The sequence below is a fragment of the Daphnia pulicaria genome, chromosome 1 (genome assembly GCF_021234035.1).
Source record: "Daphnia pulicaria isolate SC F1-1A chromosome 1, SC_F0-13Bv2, whole genome shotgun sequence".
NCBI classification, from domain to species: Eukaryota; Metazoa; Arthropoda; class Branchiopoda; order Diplostraca; family Daphniidae; genus Daphnia; species Daphnia pulicaria.
The window spans coordinates 310,749-329,519 of NC_060913.1; the positions used below are offsets into that span (position 1 = coordinate 310,749).

The 18,771-nt window shown below is 39.3% G+C and overlaps 9 protein-coding genes across 10 annotated transcripts; 5 read left to right on the forward strand and 4 right to left on the reverse strand.

The window, feature by feature from the left end:
* LOC124310855 (tripartite motif-containing protein 59-like) lies at nucleotides 1-2,480 on the forward strand. Its single transcript, XM_046774939.1, has 6 exons — nucleotides 1-272; nucleotides 356-594; nucleotides 679-1,018; nucleotides 1,097-1,365; nucleotides 1,429-1,592; nucleotides 1,657-2,480. Exons 4-6 carry the CDS (start codon nucleotides 1,240-1,242, stop codon nucleotides 2,390-2,392), a joined length of 1,026 nt encoding a protein of 341 aa, XP_046630895.1. The 5' UTR covers nucleotides 1-272; nucleotides 356-594; nucleotides 679-1,018; nucleotides 1,097-1,239; the 3' UTR covers nucleotides 2,393-2,480.
* Nucleotides 2,481-2,627: 147 nt separating this feature from the next.
* On the reverse strand, nucleotides 2,628-5,877 carry LOC124352591. The gene is made up of 3 exons (XM_046802129.1): nucleotides 5,706-5,877; nucleotides 3,972-4,859; nucleotides 2,628-3,892 (listed from the first exon to the last, which is right to left on the reverse strand). Exons 2-3 carry the CDS (start codon nucleotides 4,854-4,856, stop codon nucleotides 2,669-2,671), a joined length of 2,109 nt encoding a protein of 702 aa, XP_046658085.1. The 5' UTR covers nucleotides 4,857-4,859; nucleotides 5,706-5,877; the 3' UTR covers nucleotides 2,628-2,668.
* Nucleotides 5,878-5,976: 99 nt separating this feature from the next.
* On the forward strand, nucleotides 5,977-6,636 carry LOC124311184. Its single transcript, XM_046775557.1, has 3 exons — nucleotides 5,977-6,255; nucleotides 6,362-6,424; nucleotides 6,490-6,636. The coding sequence occupies exons 1-3, from the start codon at nucleotides 6,049-6,051 to the stop codon at nucleotides 6,565-6,567; spliced, it is 348 nt and encodes a 115-aa protein (XP_046631513.1). The 5' UTR covers nucleotides 5,977-6,048; the 3' UTR covers nucleotides 6,568-6,636.
* Nucleotides 6,637-6,959: 323 nt separating this feature from the next.
* On the forward strand, nucleotides 6,960-7,692 carry LOC124311106 (signal recognition particle 19 kDa protein-like). Its single transcript, XM_046775422.1, has 3 exons — nucleotides 6,960-7,078; nucleotides 7,188-7,444; nucleotides 7,508-7,692. Exons 1-3 carry the CDS (start codon nucleotides 6,966-6,968, stop codon nucleotides 7,630-7,632), a joined length of 495 nt encoding a protein of 164 aa, XP_046631378.1. The 5' UTR covers nucleotides 6,960-6,965; the 3' UTR covers nucleotides 7,633-7,692.
* LOC124311059 (2-iminobutanoate/2-iminopropanoate deaminase-like) lies at nucleotides 7,686-8,684 on the reverse strand. Of its 2 annotated transcripts, none has more exons than XM_046775339.1 (6): nucleotides 8,571-8,684; nucleotides 8,380-8,453; nucleotides 8,156-8,316; nucleotides 8,019-8,087; nucleotides 7,898-7,953; nucleotides 7,686-7,835 (listed from the first exon to the last, which is right to left on the reverse strand). In XM_046775339.1, exons 1-6 carry the CDS (start codon nucleotides 8,667-8,669, stop codon nucleotides 7,779-7,781), a joined length of 516 nt encoding a protein of 171 aa, XP_046631295.1. In that variant the 5' UTR covers nucleotides 8,670-8,684; the 3' UTR covers nucleotides 7,686-7,778. The 2 variants fall into 2 exon arrangements, with proteins under 2 accessions (XP_046631295.1, XP_046631304.1); XM_046775348.1 differs by having other exon boundaries at nucleotides 8,543-8,610.
* A 327-nt stretch (nucleotides 8,685-9,011) lies between these two features.
* On the reverse strand, nucleotides 9,012-10,445 carry LOC124310936 (trypsin-1-like). Its single transcript, XM_046775117.1, has 6 exons — nucleotides 10,289-10,445; nucleotides 10,137-10,221; nucleotides 9,949-10,053; nucleotides 9,571-9,848; nucleotides 9,353-9,507; nucleotides 9,012-9,293 (listed from the first exon to the last, which is right to left on the reverse strand). The coding sequence occupies exons 1-6, from the start codon at nucleotides 10,350-10,352 to the stop codon at nucleotides 9,135-9,137; spliced, it is 846 nt and encodes a 281-aa protein (XP_046631073.1). The 5' UTR covers nucleotides 10,353-10,445; the 3' UTR covers nucleotides 9,012-9,134.
* A 1,462-nt stretch (nucleotides 10,446-11,907) lies between these two features.
* On the reverse strand, nucleotides 11,908-13,292 carry LOC124310931 (trypsin II-P29-like). The gene is made up of 6 exons (XM_046775103.1): nucleotides 13,139-13,292; nucleotides 12,992-13,076; nucleotides 12,818-12,910; nucleotides 12,466-12,743; nucleotides 12,228-12,382; nucleotides 11,908-12,163 (listed from the first exon to the last, which is right to left on the reverse strand). The coding sequence occupies exons 1-6, from the start codon at nucleotides 13,203-13,205 to the stop codon at nucleotides 11,990-11,992; spliced, it is 852 nt and encodes a 283-aa protein (XP_046631059.1). The 5' UTR covers nucleotides 13,206-13,292; the 3' UTR covers nucleotides 11,908-11,989.
* A 1,582-nt stretch (nucleotides 13,293-14,874) lies between these two features.
* LOC124310883 (transmembrane protease serine 9-like) lies at nucleotides 14,875-16,417 on the forward strand. The gene is made up of 6 exons (XM_046775006.1): nucleotides 14,875-15,036; nucleotides 15,120-15,204; nucleotides 15,300-15,392; nucleotides 15,465-15,763; nucleotides 15,878-16,032; nucleotides 16,119-16,417. The coding sequence occupies exons 1-6, from the start codon at nucleotides 14,967-14,969 to the stop codon at nucleotides 16,278-16,280; spliced, it is 864 nt and encodes a 287-aa protein (XP_046630962.1). The 5' UTR covers nucleotides 14,875-14,966; the 3' UTR covers nucleotides 16,281-16,417.
* A 950-nt stretch (nucleotides 16,418-17,367) lies between these two features.
* Nucleotides 17,368-18,653, forward strand: LOC124310876 (serine protease 30-like). Its single transcript, XM_046774992.1, has 5 exons — nucleotides 17,368-17,505; nucleotides 17,584-17,671; nucleotides 17,735-18,108; nucleotides 18,180-18,334; nucleotides 18,394-18,653. The coding sequence occupies exons 1-5, from the start codon at nucleotides 17,436-17,438 to the stop codon at nucleotides 18,568-18,570; spliced, it is 864 nt and encodes a 287-aa protein (XP_046630948.1). The 5' UTR covers nucleotides 17,368-17,435; the 3' UTR covers nucleotides 18,571-18,653.
* Nucleotides 18,654-18,771: the final 118 nt, after the last annotated feature.

Sequence of the window (18,771 nt, forward strand, 5' to 3'; positions counted from 1 at the left end):
ATGGAGGTACTCTGGGTTACCGTTTCGATGTACCGCATAAACTATACAATCAGTGCGTTCAAACTCACCTTTTATCATAAAAGAGCGTGCCATATGCTCAGCTGAGAAAACAGACGAAACGACGTTCATGACAGACGAAAATGGCTATCAGCTGTCGACTTGTTGTTTAGCGTTTAAATGTTTTCTGCTGATTTTATTGACTCTATCAAATGATTCGACCGTCGTAACAAAATGGAAGAGCGTTTAAGAAAGGACCTCATTTTTCGTTGATGGTAACACCCCGAAACCAGCAAGATTTAAACTTTTATTGATTTCAAACATCTCATTTTTTTTTTTTCATTTATAATGGAGAAAGAGAACAGCCCAGTCGATCAGTTTACCCCACAGGGAATCGCTGAAACATCAGCCGTTCTTCTGGCAATGGAAAATATCCCCGCGGCTTCTTTCTTCCCATCCGAAATGCCTGACCTTCCGAATTTTGTTTTGGGTTAGTCGGTTTTCTTCCTGTGGCTGATGCAATCAAACCAACCCATCGGAGTCATCTGCATCCGTCTGGTACCCATGTTTAACTTGGCATTTTTGTGCAAAATTTGGGTGACTATTTTTTCATTTTCCCATGACATTTTTCAGTACTAATATTTAATTGTTAGTTTTACTACATCATTTTCAATTGAACAGGCTACTTTGGGAAATTACATCTTTTTGCCGGTAATCCGGCCGGAATTGAAGCAGCTATTTAAGGACGGGAAACACAACGCCAGATCTCATCAGGAGCTACACAAATCAACGACGATGGAATCCTTTTCGTGACGGTTTTGAGCAGTCAAAATATTGTCGGATGAAGTTTCGTTGTCAGACTAGAAAACTAGCCCCCACCTCCACCGACGTCGTCGATCTTTTTGGCCGCTTCGCCAATTACCACGTACTCAAACTATACCGAGTTCGATCGCAGCAGGAGAAGGAAATAATTACTCACTGTCCCTCGAGTCCAGATAAGTCTACCTCGAATACACGACAGGTAAAAACAAAAAATCTTTTTTAATTTGGGTATTTCCTGGTAAAATATCGATTGGCATTCGACGTTTTTGTTATTCAGAATGTCGTCAAGAAACGTCACCCGGACGACGAGCTTCTTAATCAAATGTTGGCTTCTGTGTATAAAAGTCGGGAACTGGATCATTCTAGATTCGTCTTTTAGTGAGCTCTTGTGGTGTCGACTCGAGCAATCAATTTTTAAAAATGGAAGGTAAAGAAGGCGAGAATTTACTCACTTGCAGAGTCTGTCAAAAAGAATTCGATGCGACAAAGCGAGTGCCGAAATTCTTACCATGTCTACACACATTTTGTCTCGTGTGCTTAAACAAGGTATACATAAAACTATTCAATTGAATTCAATAATGTACTTAATTATTATCCATTTTTAATCAGATGAAGACGCAAGGCGGAGCAACGATAAAGAAGTGTCCAACTTGTCACAAAGTTTGCGATGTGAGAGTCGCCGAATTGCCCGTTAACGACTACGTTTTGTACATATTAACTATGAAATCCAAAATGGAGGCTGATGCCGTCAGAATGCCCAGTCCAAGCAAAACGTAAATACTTGGGTGATATTTGAGTTTTAGATTGAAATCTTGATACATGCCATTAATTGTTTAGGGGCCCGAGCTGGTGTTTACTATGCGATATGATGGCCAAACCCGAGTGCTACACCCAAGATCACGGATTACTTTACTTGACGTCGGGTACGATGAAGAACGTGGAGCGACTGGTCAGCCTGAAAAACGAATTTAGAAACATCAAGAAGCAGCTGATGAAGGCCATTGAGGAACGCAAGAAGATCAAAATCCACTACACGGAACTGTTGGACGCCATCCATTCCATCGAGAGTGATATCCAGAGCAAGTTGGATGAAAATGAAAAACCGCTGGCTGATTGGACAACGCTGTCTGAGAATAATTTCCTGGTTGTCGAGCAACGCCAGGGATCTCCTGTGCCCAACGGCACCGAATCCAACCCGGGATCGATCGATGCGGACGATTTCTTTCAGCTCATCACGTCCGTTGGTAGTTCCGGAAAGGAGAAAATAACGCTGGAGACGTGGAAGATGACGGTGGAGAAAACGTCTCAAAAATACGACGAGAAAATCGCCAAAATCACAGCCGAAAAAACGGACATTGAAGAGCAGAGGAAGATGAGGATCTCCGTCCGCATGTGCGATCCTTCCAAGAAAGACACGGCTCAACCCATTGGTGAAATTCTGTGCGAAGGTTTCGTGATAGACGAGTTGGAGGGAAGCAAGAGCGTCACTGACATTGAGAAGAATTTCCTTTTGCTTTTAACTCACATTGTATTTACACTTCACAAGCAGAGAAAACCTGATCGCTTTCTTTAATGTGTACTAGAACAGTGACCGATGATAGAGGTCTTCAATAAAAATCACAAGTTAAGGAAAAAGAATGTCGTTAACACAAATTAAAGAATATGAAACCTAGACTTTATTAAGTTAAAATGTGTATTTCACATTCAGGAATATTTATAAACTGATTTAAAACTAATATTTTAAAAGAAAAATCAGTTTGGAACATGCCAAATCAGTAATTGTAATCAAGTTCTACTTCTTTAATCTTGTAGAAATAACTATTATTTATAAAGTGCTTAGGACTGTGCTTTATTTCTTATCGGTAAATGAAGTCTTCAACTCTTGCAAACTCTTAATCCTCTCTTCGTACCCGGGTTTCTCGTCTCTCTTCTCGTTTTCAATAATAATCTGGACGTGATCCATAACGGTAAGCGGATTACCCCGCAGTGCTATTTTCTTCAACACATTCGAACAGTCTGTGATGTCTTCCATCGTCTTGAAAATGTCTGATTTCAACCGTTCGATTTCTTCTTTCAGTCCCTGCAGGATCTCTTCGGCGTTCGACTGCTGTTTCTTGGCGGCTTTGTACTTTTCACGCACTTCGTACAGGGTCTGCGTCTCCACTTCCTGGATCGAGTCCCATTTGTAGTCTTCGTGTTGGTGTTTATCTTTCGGGCATTTTCCTGGGCAAACGTTGCATGGTGCATTTCCCGGCAAGCAGTTGGAAGCTGCATTAATAAAAGGAAGCGCTCCCTCTATCAACTGCGGCAACGTCGCTATCGCTGCCGCCCAATCTCCTACTAGACGTTCAAATTGGGCGCTCGGTATTTTTTCGAATATGTTTTTAATTTTCACCATTATATCGCGGAAGATGTGCATTGAAAACGCTGGGCAAGATTCCTCCCAAATGTTTGGATTGCAAGGATAGTGGCATGTGAATTGGCACACCGTGCAGTTGAGCGCTTTTTTACCGTCTACAATGACCTTCACTTTCTTCATCACGGGCACTTTCATTTGAAAGTTTTTGTTGTTATTGACTTTGTCTCGGTTCCGGTCGATGAATTCTTCCGTCTTGTGCAATTCCTCCATCTTCATCAGTTGTCTTTCGATGCTGTTCTGTATGAACTCCCGGTGCATTTCGAGAAATTTCTTGATCCTCAGCACTTCCTTAGTCATCTGCAGCGATTTGGTTGGCATACCAGACAGTTCCTCGAAGAACATCTTGAAATTACCCATGGTATTCTTCCAATGGAAGTGCGAGAATTCGTCCGATTGTTGCGATTCGTAAATGACACCGTTGTTGAATTTCTGGTAGCACGGCGATCCCTCGGAATCCTTGCGACACTGAAGATTTGCCTTTTTTAAGGCAGCCAAGACAGGGGGTGAATTTCCATCGGAAAAAGTCAGAAGGAAGTGGATGTTCTCTTCAATGTCTCGGCCGAAAATGTTCAATACCGAATTGAAAATGTATTCTTGGGTACAAGTCAGACGAGGTTCTGTGGATTGCGCAATAATTCCAACTGCATCCAAATCCTGCGTTTTATAGTCATTGTTGAAAAACAGATCAGATTTTAATCAAATCAATTTGTTTCACGTTTATATTGTATATTACCTCGATGCCATTTTTATCTCTGAACAAATTTTCAATGTCCAGTGTGATTTCCTTGTCGCGTTTGATTCCTGCCGTGTCTCCAAATCCCGGCGAGTCGATAATTGTTAGTGAAAAGGGAATGCGGAATCCATCTCGGTAGCGGAGCTCGTAGGCTGTGACTCCCTGGGTTTGGCTGTGAGCTTGCGTCCTACCTCTGACATCTTCGTCGACCAGCACGAACCGGAAATCATCCTCCCATTCAACCCCCAACACGTAATTGATCATAGCGTTGATCCATGTCGTCTTTCCCGACCCCGTGGCTCCCATCAGCAAAATGGTTTTGCACGTTCTAGTCATGGGGGAGTTTGGGTCGCCCAAGCAAAATCGTTTGATGTTAGAAGCACCAGCAAAAGTTGATACTGCTTGTAAATTTAATTTGAAAAAATGCAGTTTGCCTATTTTTCTCAATAACGGACATTGTTTTTTTAGTTTGAGTGCTAGCCGGCTGCTTTTGTTCTTAGAAATAACACGTTCGTGAATTGTGAGTGCTTGGACGGCTGCCTCTAGATTTAGCTGCGCTATCAGAATTCTTAAAGTATTTGGGGGAGTCGCTTTCTCCAGGACATCTCCGTTGAGTAAATCCTCTTTGACGTTTTCCAAATCCAGTAGATTGTTGGCCACCAGCAAATAGCTGAAGGCGTCGAGTCGATTATTTTTCAAGACGTCGACCACTTCAGGTGACAGGAGAAGAACGGCTTTCTCATTGAGAAAGGGAATGACGTTTGACGTCTCGAAATCTTTATGGCGGATCATGTCAAAGTAGATTCGGATGATTTCACTGGCGTTGATTCTTGCGTCTTTAAAAAGGCTTTCCAGACGCTCGACTTGGACTTGAAAGTAGCTCATTTTCTATATTTACATAGAATCAGATAAGAGGAAATAGATTGTCTGATTATCGAAGCTTTTAATTTTCAGTAATATTTTTCATTAAAATAATCGGTAGAATTTTTAAACCAAATACTTTTGGGAAAGTAGACAAGCGTAATAAAATACATTCTTAGTTTTTGGGCATTTGCTAAAAACAAGTGTAGATAAAAATACAAACATCAGCTTCATAATAAATTGCAGGTATAGAATAACTTAATTGCTGTTAAATTATGAATTATAGTACCGATCTGCTTGGCAACACAATTTTTCTCTCTAGAACTGTGAAATACTGCGAGATCTTTGTAAAAAAAAAAGAAAAAAGGGGTGGAGAGTTTATCCGTTTATTTGATTTTCTTATCCGTAAATTAGTTCTTTTGCTCTGACATTTTGTGAAGGCGTTTTATCACCAACTTTATTTATGAAAATGAGATAACCTGATCTATCCAAGCCTATTGTTCAAAAGAAACTTTTTTCGCCCTTGTATATATTGTACGAGTTACTAACCGTAATTACTAATTAGATAAGAAACAAACAGTAATCATAGCAGAAAAAAATAGAAAAGCAAGAAGCAGATTAGTCGTTGTCATGGCGATGTAGTATAGTGGCGTGTTTGAGATATAAAACTTTGAGAATTGAGAAGAATGCGTATAGGCTACTTTACAAGTTCGCGGTTACAAATTTTGTTTGTATGGTTGATAGCAAAATAATTTGGAAATACATTTTTCTAAAAGTAGCCAGCAACTATTTTGGTTGAACGATATTGTCTCCTTATTTATTATTGCTTTTTACTTTTTTTTTTTTTAGATAACTCAAAAGTAAAATACTTACATGAGGAATGCGGAGTTGCTGGGATTATAGTTGTTTGGTAAACAACAACGTTTTTTAAAAACCAATACAACTTATTGGTGTTAGATCTTGTTCACGAGGCGGATTTATAAAATTCACGTAGTTACTTCGCCTGATGCCGATCTGATTCAACACGTCAGCATCACTAACGCCGCTACTCCGTTCTCACTTTCTTCGCGCGAGAGAGAATTCGTTATCTCTTTGGCTTTTCTTCGAACAAATAACAGCGATGACGTGGGAACAATCCTAGCTCTGAACGATTTTAACCTTTTTCCAATTTTATCGGCAGCGCACAAATACAATCAAACTCGCCTTCTATCACAAAATGACGTGTTGCTATCTGTGTGCTCAGATGAGAAACGACGTTTCGAGACATCAAACCAACAATATGGCTCAGCTGTCGACTCTTGTGTTTAGCGTTCAATTGTTATGTTTTCTGATGATTTTGTTGACTTGGCCAAATTACTCGACCGCCGCTGACCGTTTCACAACGAACGAAGATGGCGAAATCAATCAACTGAGAAACAGTGTTGTGAGTGAATTAATATAATATTTCCTTTATTTTATAGACGGGACTGTGGACGAGAAATTCGCGTTTCTTATTTTAACCCAACGATTTTTTTCTAATTCCAAACAAGGTCACGATGGAAGCCAAAATAAGACTGATTGAATCGAAGTTGGAGGCCAGAGATCAGCAGCATGTAAGTCATTTATGTCACAGAAGGTTTGATCTTGTATTTAGTGATCACAATTACCATTACGACAGGTGAATCTGGAGAAAAAAGTGGCTCACCTGGAACTTGCCCTACAGAAGGAAAAGGATTCCTGCCCAAAAAGATCGTGATTCTCATGTGTCTGGTGTATACGCTGTTTCGATCAAGAGCGAGATACTTAATTAAACCATTTGAGTCTACAGCAAGTTTGATAAACTAATATATTTGTTAAAAATTATCTAAATGTGTTGCTGATGCGCTGATTCAAAGAATAAAAAGGACTTGCTAACTTTGTTGCCAACATTCGCCGCAAGGGTATCAAACCCTGTCGAACAAGGAGCGGCACTATATTTCCATCAAATTAATTAAACCCAATCAAAATTCATACCCTAAAATCATGAAAATTATGAGAATTTTGTATCTTATTTACTCAAAATTTGTGGATAAATGAATGAACACATACTACATAAATATTAATTACTGCACTCTAGCGACAGATTTTTATACCCACTGTTGAAAACGTCTGTTTATGTCCAAATTCTTCTGCAATTTCAATATTTCATGTTTACGTGGAGGCTTGGAAATGGCCACACTAACAAGAACGTCGTTCAACCCAAATAAAAAACCGTGCGATCCTGAAAGGTAAATGATAATCTATGAAACATAATCAGGCTAAAAGATGCCAAAAAAAAACTTTATTTTGTAGTTTGTAGTATCCTATTGCTTACTTCATGTTTTCGTTTTTTGACAGATGGATTTGTATCTATCCAGCGTATATTGATAGCAGCAGAACAAGAGTTGCTGGCCGTCGAGTTCCCAAATCCCGTGCCGTTGAACGACCTACTTGTGTAGAAATTAGTGATGTTCTGACAGCTGCCAATTTCACAGTTGGAATTGAACCTAAATTCTATTCAAGAGAGGCAAGCAAAGAGGAAGAGACCAGAGGGCGAGTCAGGGTGCAATTAAAAAATGAAGATGGAACACTCGTCAATCCAGCCTTTCCTACTCGTAAACAAAATATTTCATTTTCATCTACTAGGAACTCAACTAATCATGTTTTCAATCCACCAGGGGACTCTTTGTTTTTGTACATAGGAGAGAAGATTCCCCATCTTAAAAGCAGAGTCTTTAAATCAAGTGGGGAACAATCCACCAGCCAGAGTGGTGGAAAGAAAAAAGGGAAAGGAAGACGTTGATTCAATTATCTGCAACAAAGTGTACAGAGGAACCAATAAAGTTACCTTATTGATAATATAGAACCTTTATATTCCCTTCATTTCTATAACAAATAACCATACAATTGTAGAAAACTAGAAATCTCTTACAATTTAGCCATTTCTAGTCATTGTTCTTCAATTGTGCCAACAACAGCAACAGCTTCAATTTCTACTCTGCCAGCCTAAAAAAAAATAATTAATCAAACTGAACCATTGTTTACTTGTCTTGAGAAATGTCACATACCCTTGGCAAAGCAGCAACCTGGTACGCAGCTCGAGCAGGGAAATTTTCTGTGAAATCTAAATTAATAACACTTAGTTAAAACAATCATGACCCTCATTATTTCTTTTGGTTCATGACTTACATTGGCGGTAAATTTCATTGACCTTACCGAAGTCACCAATATCAGCAAGTAAGACAGTAGTCTTGACCACTATAATAAAAGTAATAAAGAAATCAGTGTACAGATTTTTTTAACAAAATATTTGATACAAAAATTACCATTTTTATAAGAAATTCCAGCTGCTTCTAAAATGTGACCCATATTGTCCAAAGCTTTCTTCGCTTCAGCTTCAACCCCTCCAGGTACTAGTGATCCTGTTTGAGTATCCAGTCCCAATTGTCCAGATATGTACAAAGTCTTATCAACAAGAACAGCTTGACTGTAATAATAAAAATTACACCTGTTAATGCCAAATGTTGCAAATATTAAAACAATTTAAAACCTGTAAGGTCCGATAGCTGCTGGAGCAAATGAAGATTGAATAATACGGCGTACAATCGTGTTGGACATAGTGTTCTGTAATAAGAGATGATAAATTCAGAATCCAAAAAATGAAAATCCGTCAATAAATTTTTTCCCCTTTAGTATTTAACTATTTATACTACTAAAATGCTTTGATCAGCGGGTTATTACCGAATTGTTGGAGAGACCTGAGCGAACTGGGCGAACTACAAGTCTACAACAGCAGAACAACTTTAGAGCCTGGAATGGGTCATGAGTTGATGACGTCATTACTTTAATCACTTTCCTACGTTTCAAAATTAGACGCAACAAATTCAGTTAATCGTTATTTGTAAGACTTTCACTAGAATGTTGAAGCTTGTAAAATTGGAATAATAATAATATTTGACATTTGTGAATTTATAGCCGTCACGGGTTTTACGAAAAACTAAATGTGTTTCCTGGCTTTTTACACCTTGAGGCTTTTTACCTTACGTGAAAAAAATTTGAAATGTGCGTCAAAGTTTTTATTTTTTGCGCATGCGCGCCCGCCGCCCAGAGTAAAAGGCCCAGCAAATGAGCGCCAAAACACGAGAAAGGTGCACGAATTTTAATATCATGATTTTTAGCTTCTTTATTCAAATTCTCTATTTCAAATATATCACGATCAAGAACAAAATAGTTAGAACCGAAAAATTACAAAGAGTATAGCTAAAATATTTATACAATTAACATATCAAAAATAAGCAAATTCTCTTAGATACGGACTGTTTGTGAAATCCAGTTAATGTAATGATTAACACGAGTGTAAAGACCAGGTAAGCGAGGACGAGCGCATCCGATTCCGGCGCTGACGACGCCGACCAGCTGATGACGTCCGTCTTTCTTAATCATCAACGGACCACCGCTATCACCCTGTAAATTCAGTTTGATTTAGTAAGCTCATTACGCAAAAATATTCCAATTCTTCATACTTGACAAGAATCTTTGCCGCCATTTTCAAGACCGGCGCACAAAGCCGAGTTGATGATGGTTAGCGATTTCTTCTCGTCTTTGTACCATTGCTGGCAATCCTTATTAGCCAAGATTGGCACGTCAACCTTCTGCAATGTGTTGGCTCTTTTTCCACCTGACATTGCGACAATAGATAATAATAAAAAAATCCTTCAAATAATAAAAGGCTTTGACATACCATTTTTAACCTCATCGTTCCATCCCCAACCGGCAACGGTGGCCAGCAGTCCAGCGAACGAATCTTCATCTGGGTTAGGTAAACAGGCCGGCTGAACGCGGTCGCTCCATTGCACGTCGCCATCGAGATTAATGAGGGCGATGTCATCGGCCAATTGGCGAGTCACGTACGACGGATGCATGACGATCTGGTTGACTCGAAACAATTTCGTTTGTTGACTGTCGGCACCCAGAAGGTTGTGCTCAGCCACACTCACTTGAATCTGCGGTGCTCTGCGACTGAATGTTCACAATCCAATTAGTTTACCATTAATTAAAAATGAAATCAAACATTGGAAAAATAAAATAAGGGTGTTTTTTCTGTTATTCCGGTTTATACTTAAGGACGCAATGGGCTGCAGTGAGAATCCATCGCTTGTTGATGAGCGCACCGCCACAAAAATGCTCACTACTCTGCCCACGCAATAATTTCAGCGACACCATCCTGCATACAAGGAATAAGAATTAAAACACCATTCAATCTTTGAAGTTTTATGTTGTTTGGGCCACAAAGGAAATGGAATTCACCAAGGGAATTCTCCTTCTACGGCGTCAATGCCGTTGACGATTCGCCCGTTCCTGAATTTCGATATCCCGCAGTCAACGTCGGCCACTGAATCAAAATAAAACGAGACATTAGGAAACAATAAAATTTAATCCGAAATAATATCGTGAAATACTGTTGACGAAAGCATCCAGCGGCTGTAAATAAAGGAAACCAATGATCACTAGAATGAATTGCATCTTGTTACAAGACCGGTTCGATTAGTTAGGCGACGTCGAATCAGATTGAAATCTGTTGGCTGTTGAAGGTGTCGTTGTCTTGAATCAACTGACACGGAGCACCTTTATATCACCCATGAAACACCGTCTGAGCCGAAAGAGCGGGCAGCTGAAAGTGATTTGGAAGCAAGGGCGGGAGTATAGGAAGTTCAAAAAATGAACTTGTTGCTCAAGAAAGGAATAGAGGAAGAAGCTAAAAAGGCCCATCTCTTGTTTGGGTTTTTCAAGGCTTTTCCAGTTTTCCAGCTATACGACCTGCACGAGATATACCTAAGGATATTGTACAGACACGTAAATATTCGGGAATCAAATGTATGTCATCGCTACCATCATGTCTTTTCCCGGTTTCAACTGTCAAGGACGCTGGTACCACGTTACGCTACACATCTCAATGATGATCCAAGTCGTCATCCGTGCGTCATCCATTTGTCCATTATAGGATACTGTTGATTGGAGACTGATGAAATAATCCAAATTTGATAACACCTTGCCGCCACACCTCAACACATTCATTTAATTACGTAACACATGTATATGCAGTTTCAGAATTTCTTTATAGAAACCTTTTACAAGAACGCAAAATAATCAGCATTTTAATTCTTCATAATTCATTTCATTCTGAAACCAAAGCTGTGCTACCTTTGTTATAAAATTCTTCACATTGTTGATGTAAGTACGTTATCCCAAAATTACGTCATTATCTTTCAGGGTCATCTCGGCTCTCAACATTTTCTTAAGAAATTCATTTTTCATTTTCCTATCGCACAGATCGGCCAGTTAGTTTGACCTACAGTACACACTAAATCAATAACCAGCAGAGGTTCTCTAGGAAGGCCGATTTTCACCTTCATCCGCTTCCTGTTATCGAACCTATCGAATGACTCCGATACGCCCGCATCGATCACGTTCTAGTAGGTAATTTTGATTTCATCATACAAGTAAACAGTCCCTCTCGATAGATCGATGATTGAAAATTTGTCGCCTCCTTAATGCCCCTGAAAATCTGAAACAAAACACGCGCGCAGTTGTTGGTGTTGCAGGCAAAGGAAATGTCAAGACACAGAAATTGTTAATGCAGGCCAAGGATTTTTGGGTTGACGATGCGCGCGAGGTAATGTCCGATTTAATAGGCAGAGGCGTATTCATGGAAAGCCTATCTAACTTATTAGTCATAGATGAAAGAATTTGGGTTTCCAAACAATGAAACATAAAAGATTTTACCAAATCTTTTTTTAAAAGTTTTTATCTTTAAAAGTTGTTGAAATATTGCTATGGAATTTTTGCTCAGGCAAATGACTTTGGTTTGTTCGAAATTATTTTTTTACTTGACAATTTAAAAAACGCTCGTTTTTACAAGATGTTATGATAAATGGAAGGTTTGAAAACAAATTTTAACTGACATTTCTATTTTTATTTGATAGTCGAGAGTTCAAAATTAATTTAGCCAATTTAATCTATTTAATAATTTGAAAAATATTTGAGTTCGATTTCAATAATATTTTATTTTGTTCAATAATTCATCGTACGTACATATATATATATATAATACATTCCTTTACAATATGGTCAAAATTAAATTTCGTAACATTTAATTGGAATTATAATTCTTGCTCCTGCTGCCGGATGGTACGAGAGATCCAGTCCAGGTAGTGGTTGACGCGCGTGTAAAGTCCCGGCAATCGAGGCCTTGCGCAACCGATCCCAGCGCTGACAACTCCCACAAGCAAATGATGACCATCCTTCTTAACCAACAGCGGTCCTCCGCTGTCACCCTATCAAATAACAATTATAAAAATGACACCGCAAAAATAATTGATTTAAGATTAAATAATTTACTTGACAAGAGTCTTTGCCACCCTGTTCTAGCCCGGCGCACAATGCCGAATCGACGATAATCAACGATTTCTTCTCGTCTTTGTACCACTGCTGGCAATCCTTGTTAGCCAAAATGGGCACGTCAACCTTCTGCAATGTGTTGGCTCTTTTCCCACCTGGAAATTTGGCAAATTCACAGTTAATTATATAAATTCTAAATCGACCCTTCAAAATAAAATGTCTCAATTTTGTGCTGTACCGTTCTTGACCTCGTCGGTCCATCCCCAACCGGCCGCAGTGGCCAGAAATCCGGCGAACGGATCTTTATCCGGATTGGGAAGGCAGACGGGCTGGATGCGGTCGCTCCATTCGACGGCTCGATCGAAGCTGATGAGGGCGATGTCGTCGGCCAACTGGCGGGTCACGTACGACGGATGCAAAACGATCTGGGTCACCTGGAACAATTTGGTGTGCTGGCTGTTGGCGTCAAGAAGGTTGTGCTCGGCCACGCTCACTTGAATCTGTGGTGCTCTACGACTTTGTTCAATCACCAAAATTGAAATGATTAGATTTAATTTCTCAGAAAATGAGAATCGACAGAAATAATTTACTTGAGTAGACAGTGGGCCGCAGTTAGAGCCCATCTGCTGTTAATAAGAGCTCCGCCGCAAAAGTGTTCACCGCGCAGTTTAAGTGAAACTATCCTGATGATTCAATTTAACACAACAAATTTGATGAATACAGTATTATTTTTTCAAACGGAAATCTAATCAAATCAAACATACCAGGGGAATTCGGCTTCTGCGGCGTCTAGTCCGTTGACTATTTTCCCGTTACGAAGTGGCGAAATTCCACAGTCCACATCCGCCACTTGACATAAAAAAAAATTAATTTGAAGAAATTAAACTAAAAATATTTATGAAATCAATTACTGTTGATGAAGGCATCGATGAGCGGTTGAAAGCAAAGGAGTCCGGTGATTACTAGAATCAATTTCATGGTGAATCAAATTATTTATTACGAAAGAATACTGGTCACTGGATAAACACTCGAGAAGATGTACTAGCTAGTAGTATTGTTTTCGACTAGAAGATTGCAAGTGAACTTTGAACAGATAGGACTGGTCTTTTTATACAATGCCGTGTCCAAATAGGCGTGACAGACCGAACGCGTTGCGAAAACACACGCAAAAAATAAGCTCATCCTTCCGGTTTTTTTCTTCAAGGTATTTCAGCATTTGATCACTGTGCGGGATGTAATAAACGTCAAGGAAACAACCGCACTCCGATGCCCGCATCAATATACACACGAGTCAAAATGCATTTGAATTTGTAATTGCTGCATACTGCTGCAGTCTTCTCTGTAGACTTGAAACGCGGTCGGAAGTGATTATAGCGGTGCATGTCCGTTTTGTCTACTTTGTTGCACGCTAAAATTTGGGACTTTGAAACGGGAAAGATTTAAAAGGTAATTTGGTATTTTGCAGATTAGAAAATGTGATGGAGAGCTATGATGTAATTTTGAACAAATCTAACCATACAGCATTTGAAATAAGTAATATTCCTCATATGAATTAAAATCTAAATCTACAATCTAAATCTTAAATAAATATTTTAATTAATTAATAATAAATAAATAAATAAAAATAAATAATTAATAAATAAATCTAAAATAGAAATATTCCTCATATGACATCATATGAGAAGTATGAGATTTCGAATGAAAAATCATGCGTGGCTTTCCTCGCTGGACTGTGTGCATGTACTATTGTTGTACTTGTATTATTATATTATACTAAGGTTGTACACTTTTAAAATTGTGGTACTGTACGTGGGGCGTCACTGTTGTCCCCGCATGCGAGGACAATGTTCTTGTAAAGAACCCTCATCCATATTTACATGAAGGTGGCGATAGTCACGTTTGTTTTGTTTAGGTCAAAGTCTGTATACGGAAATGATCTAATTGACACAGTTACGAACGATGTAAATGTCCAAGATTTTTCTTATTAATAAACCTACATTGACATAAAACAAAAACTGAACGAAACGATTAAATAAAAAAAATAAACCATAAATACTGCTCATATAAATAGAAACAATAAATATTATCGCGTTATTGCACATCCGATTTTGACGCTTTTGAATGTTTGGTAAACCAAGAATTAATTATTTCAAATTGACACCAACAGCAATTTGTGGCAAAAGATAGAATTGACGTTTGTTTTTCACAAATTAAATCACAATTAAAATTAGCGATTAGTGAAAAGACCCGGTAATGGAGAAAAACAAACGGAAATGATGGGTGCGCGTGAGGGAGGGTTCGATGCTCCGACAAGGTGATGCAGTTATGCTAATGACGATATCCTTGTGCCACTGTTTGGGGACATAATATACCAAACACCACATCAGGGTATATTTTTCTGTGCATTGGTACATACGTACACACACGCCTATATGCATATCCACACATTGGTGACACACATTCGTCCTGATGAATACAGGAACCTTGAATGCCCATCATGATGGAAGGTCATGTCTTGCTGTGTGTCGCACTACACACACTTTCCGTTTCTCCGCGTCTCACATACGTGCACTACACTGCGAGCCTTCCTCGTTCCTTATAAAATCTTTAAGCCGAGTCCACTTCCTCAGTCAGTCACTCCACCGAAACTTGTTCCGACTGTATGGAAGTCTAGTGGCTGTCGTCCAACAAAACAAAGTCTAGTCAAACCAAAGAAAATAATTGTTTTAATTATCCACCATGCAGTATTTATCGTTCATCGTGCTCTTGTCAATCTTCTACTTTGCTCCAATCAATGCCTTCATTAATAGTAAAAAAAAAATCATCGACTCATTCATTGAATTTTAAATTGTTGAGCAAAATGTATAATTATTGACGTCTATAATTATTTAGTGGCTGACGTCGATTGCGGAGTGGCTAAATTCCGAGCGGCTAAAATCGTTAACGGCATCGACGCCGCCGAAGGAGAATTCCCGTGGTAAATTGACTAATAGAAATTGTAACCGCATTTCGCTAGATCGAGCTATTTAATTAAGTGTTTTATTATTTATTGTTTGGCGAATTGCTACACAGGATGGTCTCATTAGTGGGATTGCGCGGTGAGCGGTTTTGCGGTGGCGCCCTCATCCACAAGAAATGGGTCTTGACTGCGGCTCACTGCATTACGTAAGGCGTCAAAATAATTCAAATTTGTGGCGGCAATTTATACAAAGCGGATAATTTGACACACACACACAGGAAAGAGGCGTCGCAATTTCACATTGGAGTGGCCGGGCTGAGCGCCAAGGCCCGCGACGGAGCCAACACGGCCCGGAAGGGAACGCGAATGTTGCGCGTCAATCGCATCGTCAACCATCCATCTTACAATCCGTCCAAGAGCAAAGTGGCCGACGACATCGCCATGATTCAATTGGACCAGGAAGCCGAGTGGAACGATCTGGTCCAGCCGTCCTGTCTGCCCAATCCAGACAAAGATTCCTACACCGGAATGATGGCCACCGTGGCCGGATGGGGTCTGACCAACGAGATCCAAAACGGTAAATCGTATATGGACATTTTTTGGGATATTGTTAAAATTTTTGAAAAAACGAGGCTAAGCTCAGCTTATTTGTGTTATATTATCTATTCGCCAAAAAATAATAAAACGAAAGGCGGTCAACGGCCAAACGCCCTACAGAAAGTTGACCTGTCCATTATAGAGAACAAGGTGTGCCAGGATTGGTACAGAGAAGAAAAGAAGCCGCTGACCATCGTCGACACCTCCATGTGTGCCGGATTCGAACAAGGTGGCAAAGATTCTTGCCAGGTAAAAGATTCGACATATTTTTTTAAACAATAAAATGAGACATTGAAATTATTAAAAATGAACTGGTTCAATTTTTTTTTTGACAGGGTGACAGCGGCGGGCCGTTGATGATCAAAAAGGACGGACGCCATCTACTTGTGGGAGTTGTCAGCGCGGGAGTCGGTTGCGCCAGGCCACGATTGCCGGGACTTTACACGCGGGTCAACAAATATCTCGACTGGATTTCAGAGTTGATACGCGGAGCGTGATTCACGGTAGTTCGATACGAAAGTGATATCCAAATTTGTCATGGTCTATTTCGTTTCTTCAATTTATTCAATTGTACATAATTTATTCCTTGAAAAATTCTGAACAAGACATCTTCCTTAAAATAATTATTTATTTTTAAAAATGAATATGAGTATATGACCTATTTTGGAATTTTGTAAATGGGCAAAAAAAAAATAATAAAATGGTAAATACAATTAAATCGGAAATTTATTTTTATCCTTTATTTCTATTAAACTTTATTTTAAATAATTATTTATTTTAAAAAATGAATTTGACCTATTATGTTGGAATTTTTAATGGGCTAAAACAATAAAAAATTTGGTAAATACAATTAAATCAGAAATTTCATTTTATTCGGGTTAAGCAGCATTTACGTCTCAGTTCAAATTCATCTACGCAATCGCAGACGGTAATGCGCCACAACGTAATATCGTACAACCTTCAATAAGAGGAATTCAGTCAAGGGTTGGCCCTCATGCGTTTACCATTTAGACTAAGGTTGTTTCTATCACTTTAAATTATGATGCCCTCTGAACATTCACATGTATATGCCGATATGCCGATGCAAGGGCGCTCTGCTTATAGCTTCGTTAAGCCTTTATTGACCGCAATTAATTTTTTGAAACGACTCAAAAATTTCCTTCTATTAGTCTTATCCATTTTATTTTGATATTCTGAAGTTACAAACTATTCCGTTTTTTTCGTCACCTTATCATGCCCAAATTTACTGTTGTAGCCTAATTGATCACTTGAGCAATTATATGGGGTGAACTATAATGTGTTGTCAATAAGGGAAAATAAAAGAAAGAGCATGTGTCTGACTTGGAATTACGTGTTTACGAATAATCAGGGTAGTAGCGACACACATTTTCCCATCTATTATACCGGTAGCAGAGCCTTGAATATTTAGTTTTCAAACCCACGTGCGAAGTATAGCGTCAAAGCAGGTATAGCACTTGTAGTTCTTTGTTGTTCTTTAAGGTCGCCCTTTTGTTATTATTCTGAACGACCCTTCGGAGCAAGTATAAATGACGGAGGGTTTTACTCAAATTCCAAACAGTTTCACCTCTGCAATCGCTCCTGTCAATACGTCCGCTTTTCACTCCTGTCAATAACTATAACGTATTTTTAAAATGCCGCCGTTCGTCGTGCTCCTGTCGGTTCTTCTTCTCCATCTTCAGTGTATCTCCGCATTCATTAACAGTAAATAATTTCCTCAAGCTTATTAATGTGACATAAGTGCATGACTTGATATAACGAATGTTTTGTGTGTATTCAAAGTGGCCGATGTTGATTGCGGCATTGCCGGAAAAAGCCGCACAGCGAAGATTGTCAACGGCGAGGAGACTATCGAAGGAGAATTTCCGTGGTAAACGAAATGATCAAATAAATTGCGTAAATTGTGATTCTGACTGTGTATTTGTCCAATCAGGATGGTCTCCTTAGTGGGACTACGTGGCGAGCACCTCTGCGGAGGGGTGTTAATCCACAAGAAATGGGTGTTGACAGCTGCCCATTGCATCAGGAAAGAAGTTACCCAATTTCAAGTCAGCGTCGCTTGGAATCGTGGCGCCCATGACAATAGTTTGACGGACAAAGCGCAAATGTACCGAATCAATCGAATCGTCAACCATCCTTCTTACGATCCGTCCAAGAGCAAAGTAGCAGACGACATCGCTTTGATCAATTTAGCACAAGAAGTCGCTTGGAATGATTTAGTAAAGCCGATTTGTTTGCCGGATCCGGACAAGAATTCTTACACTGGCGCAGTGGCCACCGTTGCCGGATGGGGTCATGACAAAAGCGGTTAGTATTTTATTCAAATTACAAAACTTATTTTATTCATTATGAATGAGTTAATTTCCATTTTTTTTTAGGTGGTCGTCACGCTACCAAATTAAGGAAAGTAGACGTTCCCGTTTTGGCCAATGAAAAGTGCAAGCAGTGGCTGGAAGAAGGCAAAAAGGTGTTGGCCATTTCGGAAACGTCCATGTGCGCTGGCTACGAAGAAGGCGGCAAAGACTCTTGCAATGTAACATTGATTTGATCGATGTATAATACCATTTAATATTTTTCAAATTGAATTTGTAGGGAGATAGCGGTGGACCACTGATGGTTCAAAACAAGAGCCATCACGTGGCAATAGGCGTGGTCAGTGGAGGCATAGGTTGTGCTCTTCCTCGTCTCCCTGGTATTTACACGCGCGTTAATAATTACCTGGAATGGATTTCCAAAATTGTTCTGGCGCCGTCACCCGATGCCATCTGAAAGTCTGATCTCAATCGCAACTCATTTAGAAAGGTTCTTTGTGTAAGGCTAATGTATTCGAGTAATAAACATATTGTATTTTTTGTATAGTGTATTTATCTACCAGTAGCTACCAGTCTTTGAATACGTGTATAATTATTGTCAGACAAGTAAGTTATTAGAAATACCAAGTCGAACGTGATGGGGTCAATCAAGAACGGC